Source organism: Pelodiscus sinensis, chromosome 32 (assembly GCF_052426305.1).
Source record: "Pelodiscus sinensis isolate ZL-2025 chromosome 32, ASM5242630v1, whole genome shotgun sequence".
Classification (NCBI taxonomy): domain Eukaryota; kingdom Metazoa; phylum Chordata; order Testudines; family Trionychidae; genus Pelodiscus; species Pelodiscus sinensis.
Genome location: NC_143083.1, coordinates 8,588,775 through 8,598,878, shown reverse-complemented (window position 1 = coordinate 8,598,878; position 10,104 = coordinate 8,588,775). Strand labels below are relative to the sequence as shown.

General features: G+C 60.0%; 1 protein-coding gene across 1 annotated transcript; it reads left to right on the top strand.

Moving 5' to 3' along the window:
- Positions 1–3,380: 3,380 nt before the first annotated feature.
- On the top strand, positions 3,381–5,001 carry LOC149520890 (uncharacterized). Its single transcript, XM_089775026.1, has 2 exons — positions 3,381–4,201; positions 4,397–5,001. Exons 1-2 carry the CDS (start codon positions 3,652–3,654, stop codon positions 4,843–4,845), a joined length of 999 nt encoding a protein of 332 aa, XP_089631152.1. The 5' UTR covers positions 3,381–3,651; the 3' UTR covers positions 4,846–5,001.
- Positions 5,002–10,104: the final 5,103 nt, after the last annotated feature.

Genomic DNA, 10,104 nt, shown 5'->3' with positions numbered 1-10,104 from the left:
GTGCTGATCCCTCGCAGCAGGGCCATGCTGCCTCTTCTAGAGCAGTCATCATGACTCATTCATTGCTCATTTCCTGTTGGACTCACCCCAGAGTGGTTGTTATCTCTTGCGAAACCCCTGTCCTGAATCATTCTTGGCCCATCGCTTGCTCCTGGGGGTTGGCTGCCGGGAACAGCTGTTCCAAATCCAAGTGCTCTGGGTCCCATGAGATTAGTTCTGCTCCCTGATTGGACAAGGGAGGTGTCTGTTCTGCAGTCCTGGGTACCCTTTCAAAACTCCCTCTCACTGTGGCCAGGACTGTTGGCTAGGATAGCGGCAGGAGTGAGACTGGTGGTGGGCGGGTTCCAATTTGGAGGGCGGGGCTGTAGAAGAGGTGCCGGGGTGTTTGGCCAGCTCTAATTCCAGGGACTCCAAATAGGGATGAAGATCAAGATTTGAGACCTCAAAGAAAAAATCGTGAGCCCCTTCCCTATCTGTCCCCACACACTCCCGCACCTCTCTGTTTACACGTTGGGTACCGAGCTCTTTGGAAAATCTGGTCCCAGGACCACAGCTCCCCAGCAAGGAAATGTTGACTCGGATCCTTCTTTCTCCCTGCGTGTGCCAGGGGCTTTGGGGCGGGGGTTGTCTCTCGCCAGATGTCCGTGCAGGACCTGATGCCCTTTGCAGCTCCAGTAGGGACTTTCATGCAAAGAGTCAATAGTAGAGGGTGGAGGTGGGAGAAAGAGGCAGAAGGAGAGATGGGGAACAAGGCGAAGGGGCAAAGATCCAGAGAACATGAGGAAATGAAAGTGAGCAGGGGGCAGAGTGGGCCGGGACCTGCGGGGGCTGAGACCAAAGAGAATGTGTCCGAGGGAGACTGAGAAGATGAACAAGGCCAGGGAGTGAAATTGTCAAGGAGTGTAAATCAGGAGAGAACAAATCAACAGCCCGCTCGGGTGTGTCCCGCATACCCCTGCTTTATGGTGACTCTCACAGGCTGCCACGGGCACCGCCAGCCCCCAACACCCACCCCATCTTTGGCAAATGAGCTCCAAGGACGGTGTTGCAGATCAGCCCGATGGATGGGGGGCCGATTATCAGGGATGGGGCTGGACCCAACTTCCTCCTCTCTCCTGTGGGGGGTTTCTTGCATTCACGGATTGCTCTGTCTTTTCCCAAGGGCTGTGGAAACCACAGCCTATAGAAATGGATCTAACCGAGACGGTTCCAGCTCATGGGGAACCAGAGCCACAGAGCCTGAGGTACGTCTCCATGGAAGTCCGGGTGCGTGACAGCAGCATGTGCCACACACCTGTACTGAATAACAACAGCGGGGAAGCCACAGCAACATGGGTGTTGGCATGGGTTAGCCCCTTGAGGGCGTCCCCGGGATTGTGGACAAGTGGAGCTAGGGGGTGCCACCTCCCACAGCTTCGTGGATTGGATCTAGCTAGTTACGGACAATAGGGGGCTTATGACACATGGATAAGTGTAACCCACACACCTCCCAGTTCTATCCCATCTAGTGGCAGAAATTAGCGAGTCTGCTCTCCAGCCTTAGCTAAGGGCCATGTGGCTTTTGGCTCATGCATTTAGCTCCAGAGGGCTCGGGTGTGACCCCGCCTGCCGGATGACCAGCACGTCTATGTTACATAAGCTGATTCCATCCAGCAGAGGACACAGAGGCATAGATGCCGGGGTCAAAGGAGGCTTGTCCGTGGGCTGAATACCGTGGGCGAGTGAACCAAAGAAGGTACAAAATGAATTGACCTGAACCTTCAGGCAAAGTATGAACCAGCCCCCCGTGGAACGTTTTCCATGCAGGAAAGATGCCCTGCCTTGCCCTTCTTGGGTGTGTCTGGTGCCCCGTGTACCATGTGGTAGGTAATAAGAGGAGAGGCGCCTCGGTTTCTAAATGGAAACTGGCTCTTTGTTAACTATTGAGAGATGCTGTCACTGCAGCTGGCATTGCAGTCCCACGCACACAACGGACATTCTGGTGCCTCCTCCAAACTCTTCCCACCTGCAACCTCTGCTCCTTCCTGCCAGTTCCACACCGCTTGCTACCTCTGGGACTAGGACGAGAATGTCCATGCTGCTCCTGGAGAGGATGCGCCTGGTGAGATTTCCAACCCGAGCGGGTGTCTCAAAGCTCTGAATTCTCAAGCGTGTCTTCAAGGGGAGCCAAACTTCGACCAGGCTGAGGCTTTTCCATCACTAGCATGTACCAGAGATGGGCATCCTGGCCCTCAGGTCCACAATTCGAGCCAAGCGTTTCTGGATCTGGCCCCCAAACCCTCATCAAGTTCAGCGTATTCGAATTTGGCATCTCAGTTGGTGCCCATAATAAGGGAAGATTCAAGCCTCAAAGTTCCAATCCAGATTCAGACTGGAACCTAAACGTCCCCCAAGGCAGGGCTGCAGTCTGACCGGGAGCTCTGGCACCGCTCTTCTCTCATAAATCCCTTACGCTGACACCTTGCTTCCCCCCCCGATCCTGGTCAAAGGCTCGCTCCATCCGCTGTGGTGGAACATGACACACGCCCTGCGCGGGCCACACTCCTAGCAGGGGAAGTGAAGAATAATTTCTTTGATTGAACCTTCAGGGGGAGTTTCCGGGAGCTGGCGAGTAATTATCCCTGTTGGAATTTGGCCGGGATACTCACTTCTGCTCCTCCAGACAGCAGCAGGGGACGTTGAATGACTGCAAACCGGCAGGGCTTCAGTTTTACACCTCTTCCCGAAGCTGGCACCTTGGCACCATGCTGGGTAAGTATTGACCTTGGAACTCAGATGGTGGAGCACCAGCAACTGAGCTGCAAACCCTGCTTGTGGGTTTTCTGTGAAGGTCTCCCCTCGGAGCACCGATCAGACCCTGCCACGCTGCCTTTCTTAGAGCTGAGTCTGACCAACACGATAAGCCAAGCTGCTGCGATTTACCCATCTGGGCTTCTGCTTCCTCTTGGACGCGTGCCCACCTGAGCTGCCTTGGCGTCCGCTCTGCTGTCGAACGTGTCTTCTCACTATTAGCACGTGTCTCCATATGCCTAATCTAAACTTGCCCTCCAACTCTTAGATTCATATTCCCCCAGCCTCCCTGCTTCTCCAGCCAGCAAGGCATCAGAGACCTGGAGTGCAGAGATGAGCTACCCCAGTGGGCGACGCAGAAAAAATCTCAGAGCTCCTCACCTCTCCAAGTGAAGATGAGGCCTTCTGGAGCTAGCAGGTCGAGGGGAAGACGCCAAGGGAGCATAGGGTTTGCCATGACTTGCTAACTCAGGGTATGTCTACACTAGAAAGTTAGTTCGAACTAACGGACGTTAGTTCGAACTAACTTTCCTATGCGCTACACTAGCGCTCCGTTAGTTCGAACTTAATTCGAACTAACGGAGCGCTTAGTTCGAACTAGGTAAACCTCATTTTACGAGGACTAACGCCTAGTTCGAACTAGCTAGTTCGAACTAAGGGCTGTGTAGCCCTTTAGTTCGAACTAGTGGGAGGCTAAGGCTTCCCAGGTTTCCCTGGTGGCCACTCTGGCCAACACCAGGGAAACTCTATTGCCCCCCTCCCGGCCCCGGAGCCCTTAAAGGGCCACGGGCTGGCTACTCACTTTGTGCCAGTTGCAAGGCTGCAAGCACCCGTGCCTGCACAGCCTGCACCTGCCACACAATGAGCCAGCCATCCGAGGGCTCCCAGCCCTCCACTGCTCCCCACGACCAGCCTGGCGGCTCCCAGGAGCCTGCCCGGGGGCGCAAAAGGCGGGCGCCCGCCTGGTCAAGTGCGGAGATCGTGGACCTCATCGAGGTTTGGGGGGAAGCCTCCAATGTCCACGATCTCCGCACTAGCCACCGGAATGCGGCCGTCTATGGACGCATGGCTGCCAGCCTGGCCGCCAGGGGCCACCAGCGCAGCCGGGAGCAGGTGCGCTGCAAGATTAAAGACTTGCGGCAGTCCTACTCCCGGGCCTGCCTGCCAGGGGCTGACCCGGAGGCCTGCCCCCACTTCCATGCCCTGGACCGCCTCCTGGGGGCTCATGCCGTCCCTGCCCCCCGGGACGTGATTGACCCCGGGGCAGAGGGACCGCTCCTGGACACCGAGGAGGAGCAAGAGGGCTCTGAGAGCCAGGAGCCTGCTGCCAGCCTTCCCAGGACCCGGGACCCCCGAGGCACCCCACAGAGCCGCTCGCCTGCATCATCAGAGGCCGGGGAGGCGTCCACCTGTGAGTACCCTCGTGTTCCCCTTATGTGTACGGGGGGCTGGGGCGAGAGGGAGCCCCGGGACCGTGCGCCTGGGCCTTGCCCACCACGGAGCAGCAGCTGGGGATCCTGCAGGGGCCCTGGCCTTGCAGAGGGGAGCTGGGTTTCACACACCTGGGCCCCTGGGGTAATTGACCGCTGGTCTTCTTGCACCACAGCTGCAGCACCGGGGACTGCAGGGCGCACCACACCGCCTGCAGCAGCCGCCCGCGCCCGGGCAAGCAGGACAGCCAGGAACCAGGAGGACTACCAGAGGCGGCATCTCCGGTTCCTGGACCGACAGCTCCGTCTCCAGGACCACTGGGTCCAGGAGGACCTCAGGCTGCGCCAGAGGAGTCTGGAGGCCCTGGAGGAGCAGGGCCGTGCCCTGCGAGGCCACCTCCAGAGCCTGCTAGACCGCTTTCCATTTCCTCCTCCCCCTGCTCCCCCTCTTGCTCCTCCTGCTCCCCCTCTTGCTCCTCCTGCTCCTCCTGCTCCTCCTGCTTCCGCTCCTGCTTCCTCCACACCCCCTGTCCTCTCTGCCCCCCCCTCCACAACCATTCCCCACCGACGCCCCCGGACCCGCAGTGTGGCGAGACGGGAGAGGCACCCAGACTCCCACCCCTGAGCTTTCCTTTCCCTTCCTCCCTTCCCTCCCCTCCCCTTCCAGCTCCCTCGTCCCAGGTTTCCCCCTCCCTTCTCCCACCTTCATTCCTCCCTCCCCCACCCCAGTTCTGTGAAATAAACAGACGTTTTTGTTGGAAAAACAGGTGTCTTTATTTGACAGTAGGTAGGGAGGGGAAAGGGGAAGGGGGGGGTAGGGTGGAAGAAGGCCCCGGTGGGGCATGCAGGGAGAGGTCAGTCCTCCTCCTCCTCCACCTGGAAGCTCTCCCGCAGGGCTTCCCGGATCCGGATGGCCCCCCGCTGGGCTTCCCGGACGGCGGCGGTGCGGGGCTGACCGTAGTGTCCAGCCATGCGGTCAGCCTCAGCCATCCAGGCTGGCAAGAAAGCCTCCCCCTTCCGCTCACACAAATTGTGGAGCACACAACATGCCGCCACCACGGGAGGGATGTTGTGCTCGGCCAGGTCCAGACGGGTGAGGAGGCATCGAAAGCGGGCTTTCAGTCGCCCGAAGGCCCCCTCCACCACGATGCGGGCCCTGCTCAGCCTGTTATTGAAGGCCTGGCGGGAGGGATTGAGGTGTCCCGTGTAGGGCTTCATGAGCCAGGGCTGCAGTGGGTAGGCGGCATCCCCCACCAGGCAGACGGGCATGTCCACGTCCCCGACCCTGATGTGGCGGTCGGGGAAGAAGGTCCCGTCCTGCAGCCGCTGGCACACGGAGGAGTTCCGGTACACCCGGGCGTCGTGTGCTTTGCCGGACCAGCCCACATTTATGTCCGTCAACTGTCCCCGGTGGTCACATACGGCCTGCAGGATGACGGAGAAGTACCCCTTGCGGTTCACGTACCGGGACGCCTGGTGTTCCGGGGCACGGATGGGGATGTGCGTCCCGTCGATGGCCCCCCCGCAGTTGGGGAAGCCGAGGGCGCCGAATCCCCGGATGACGGCATCCGGGTTGGCGAGGCGGACCACCCTGCGGAGCAGCACCCGGTTGATGGCCTTGACCACCTGCGGAGAGAGACACAGCAAAGCGTCAATCAGTGGGGCGCCCGGGTGGCTGGGAGCGTGCGTGCCCTGGCAGTGCCCCGCGCCCCACTCCCGGAAGCAACCCCCCTGGCGGCGTGTAGTACGGCCGGGACAGCCCGACCCCTCCGGTGCGGGGCGCTTTCGCCTCCTCCCGCCCCCCCCTTTGTCCCTGGGGCGGCCCATCCCCTCCTCGCAGCCCCCCTCCCCCCCGGCTCGGTGGCCGACGAGCGCCGTACCTGCATGAGCACCGCTCCGACAGTGGATCTCCCCACGCCGAACTGGTTCCCGACGGATCGGTAGCTGTCCGGCGTGGAGAGCTTCCAGAGGGCGATGGCCACCCGCTTCTGGAGGGGGATGGCGGGTCTCATGCGAGTGTCCCTTCTTTGCAGGGCAGGGGCGAGCCACTCGCAGAGCTCCAGGAAGGTGTCCCTCCTCATCCTAAAGTTCTGGGTCCACTGTCGGTCGTCCCAGCGCTCCAGGACGATGCGGTCCCACCAGTCGCTGCTGGTGTCCAGACGCCAGATGCGGCGGGGCACGCCGGTGCCGGGGCGCCGCCGCGGCTCCTCCACGGCCCCCAGGGCGGCCAGGCGGAGAGGCAGGGGGCTGACGTTCCCCAGGTGGTGCCAGGCAGCCTCGAGCCATTGCTGGCAGGCTTGCAGCAGCAAGTCCAGAACGTGCACCAGAAGGTGCAGGGCGAGCCGTGGCTCCATGTTGCCACCTGCGGCGGTCCCCCCCGAAGGGAAGCACCGACACAGACGGGCACAGAGACCGACGCTTTGCTGTCCCTCGGCGAGGTTGGCAAGCAAGCAGGAAAAGCTGAGAACCGGCTGTCCAGGGGGGGTCCCTTTAAGCACGAGCCTCAGATAGCCTCAGACAGCAGCCACACAAAGCAACTGCTGACCTGATGCCCTGCCAGAACCGGTTTCAGCTGCCCTTAAATGCCCCCCTGCGTCCAATCAGTGTGGACGCGCTAGTTCGAACTAGCAAAACGCTAGTTCGAACTAGTTTTTAGTTCTAGATGCGCTAGTTCGAACTAGCTTAGTTCGAATTAACTAATTCGAACTAAGTTAGTTCGAACTAGCGCTGTAGTGTAGACGTACCCTCATGTGGAAGCTACAAACGGCCTGGTTTTAGCAGGATTTGGGCTCATGTAAGTTACCCTGAGCTGAGATACTGCTTTAGTGAGATCCGGTTTCCTGCCTGCATCCAGCTGACTCCTAAAACTCCAGCCGAGCCAAAGCAATTGTGCTTTAGAATCTGCAGACCTGCCGTAGCGTGTTGGTGCGGACACAGGCTGCTCCTCCTAAGTTGAGGGATGTGGATGGAGACAAGGTCGCTTGGAGTGACGATACCTTCTCCCTCTCCCCCGGCCCCGGCGAGATTTCTGTTCCCCGAGGATCCGATTTCACACCTGTTCTGCCCTAGTTCCAATAACTTTGGACAGCTGCGATCGTTTCTGGGTGAGCCAGCCGTCTGCCTCCCCCTTGAAGCGAACGCCCAGGGATGCAGGTAGATGGGACAGCACTGTCTGTGGGGAAGGGATTCCTTCCTCAGGCGGGCCGGAAGAAGCAGAGGCTCTGGAGTAAGAAAGGGTTACTCACCCTGGGCTGATGAAAATGCCCATCCGTGCTCAGGTGACATGGACTCGAATGTCGCCCGAGGTGCGGTGCCGCCTCTGCAGAAAGCCCAGGACCCTGATCGGGGATATGATGCGCTGCGCCGCTACCAGCTGTGGGCAGCACCTCAGAAGAGGGCTGGGGGGACCAGGCCCGACGCACTTGGCGTTTGTTCTGAGGAGCACTGCGGAATCGCAGCCTCTGGAAAATGTGTTCCAGGTAACATCCCCCCGCGGCTCTCCAGGGGCACCCTGCCGCCCCGAGAGCTCCCTGAAGCAGAGGGGGTGAGGCCGGGATGGTACCCCGGGAGGACTTGAGAGTCACCCACAGAGGGTCCCCTCTGGGCATCCGAGTGGGAAGAGCTGGGCCTATTCCAGCGATGGGTCCAAGTGCTGCCGTCTGGGGGCTGCTCCGGGCTCTCTGAGGGCATGCGCCTGGGGAGGGTGCTGGGAAGTCCCCAGCTTGACACTCCGGGTCTGCCGACTCGCCTCTCGTAGGGGATGTTGCAGCTTCAGCCAACATGCCTGCCCTGGCGGTAATCTAGCTCCTGCAGCTTCCCGAGCACGGAGGCCGTAGCAAGCCCCCCGGAGCCCTGGGGGGGCTAGTCAGCACTGGAGCTCCCAGAGCTGCTGTTTTGCTGTGCCCATGCACGTGCAAGCGAGGTTAAAGCTAGCTCGGGTATCTCAGCATGGGCCGTACGCACGCCTGGCAGCTGCAGCTGCGGACGCCAGGTGGACTTTGCCTCTTGGGGCTGATCCTGCCTTTGTCCAGTCCCTCGTGTTGCCATTTGCACTAGTGTGAACAGGGAGGGTGTAAGCTGCTACCAGATCACAACAGTGGTGTTTCACGTTCCCTTTGTGCCCAGGGAAAGGGCTGGGGGAGGGGCGACGCAGTGGGGCACCAGGGCCTTTCTGACTTTCAAACACGGCACCATGGAAGTCACTATTCACGAGGGCCCCTCCCACGGCTTCCTTTCCAGAGTGGCTTTCCTGGGATCTGAGTTGCTGAGGGGCGGACGCTGCCCCTGCCCTATCCCCTGGCGATGGCCCCCTCCTCTCATGCAGCCCTGCCCCCGGCATCTCAGCAGCTTTCGAGGAGCGGCACTTGCAGCGACAGCCTCGACAGAGCTTTAATTGCCTAATGATTCCCAACATTTGAAACTGCCGTACTGTGAACAAACAAACAGCCAGACGGCGCGGGCGCCAGATGTGCCGGAGGACGGGGTGGGGAGCCAGATGTGTCGGGGGAGAGGCGCCGGGAAGACGAACGAGGGAAATCAATGGAAAGCCACTGAGAGCTTTGTGGCAGCGAGCAAATCCAGGCTGAGACTGGCTCTGCGAGGCAGGGTGTCTCAGAGCGCAGCATAAGGGGTCCCAGTGCAAGCAGGCTCTGGGGACTCTGCTCTGCGGAAGGGGAGACACAGAGCTTCCCACTGCCAGCAGGAGGAAATCTCAGCCACCTTCCGCACGGAACGGCTTCCCACGGATGGATGGCAGTCACGTGGTCCAGCCCTGGAGGGGGAGGACTTACGGAGCATATTCCAGACCCCATTTCAGGCCTGAGAGCCAGATAATTGATCTCAGGGTGGATGTGCAACATGTTGGCAAAGAAGGTGCCGTGTCCTTTTCTAGTGGCTGGTCTACCAGAGGATAACAGCCTACTACTGCTAGCAGCTAAGGGCTTAAGTGGGAGAGATGTAGGGCTGCCACGGTGAAGGTCAGGGCTTCTCAATCGCTGCTCGTGTGCCATGCGGAAGGTCCCCTGCAGCTGCCCCTTTGCTTGTGGTTTCCTCCCAGGTCTGTCTTGACCCCCCACCGATTCCTCCTCCTCCTGCCACTCTCCACTTTGTGCTGCCCGTTGTCCAATTACCAACCCTTCGAGCGGTTTCTCTGCTTTCAAGCCAATCCGGCCTAGACTGGCCTCCTCATCCATCATCTCTCCGTCATGTCGGGCTGTCACCCTGAGCGTTGTCTGTAACACTCGAAGAGGATCAGGGTTCTCTTGCTTGCTCCGAGGTTTGCTAGGGGAGTTAGGTATCCAGAGTCTTATTAGAAGTCAACGGGAGTCGGGCGCTTAATTGCACCTAAGCTCCTAGTCAGAGGGGGCTCGGCGGCTCTGCCGGTCAAGCGGAAAGGTGCATCATTCCCAAGGGAATTGCAAAGGATCCGCTACACTCTGTGGCTTCGAAAGGGGGTGCACAGGAGGCAGGTGAGGCTAATCTCAGGGGCTGGTAATAATCTCCGTAGCCTCGCCTAGATGCTCTCTTTGGAACGGGAACACCAAGCTCTGTGTTTTGTGTGGGTGGCTGGAGCGGCTGCTTCTTCCTAACACGGCTGCTTTCCCCCGGGGCCTCCGCCCGGCAAAACACGAGGGCCAATTTTGGTTTCCCCTCTGACAGACGTTGCTGGTTCGTGTCCATCCCGGGAGGCTTTTAATGGCTGCGGCCAATCCGCGAGCGTTGCTTCGGGAGCCGCGCCGCCATGTCCTGGCTGTAGGCAGCGCACAGAGCCCTGCCGCAGACCGGGGTGTCGCAAGGCACCAGGGAAAAAGCGAGTGAGCCAAAACGGCGTCCTACATCTCCTCCCTTGGCTGCAGGGATTAAGGGGCCTGGTAGGGGGGGCTGC

Coding starts and splice junctions, on each gene's coding strand:
- LOC149520890 (XM_089775026.1), top strand. CDS start 3,652: ATGAGCCAGCCATCCGAGGGCTCCCAGCCCTCCACTGCTCCCCACGAC. Junction 4,202..4,396: donor GGCCGGGGAGGCGTCCACCT/GTGAGTACCCTC, acceptor CTTGCACCACAG/CTGCAGCACCGGGGACTGCA.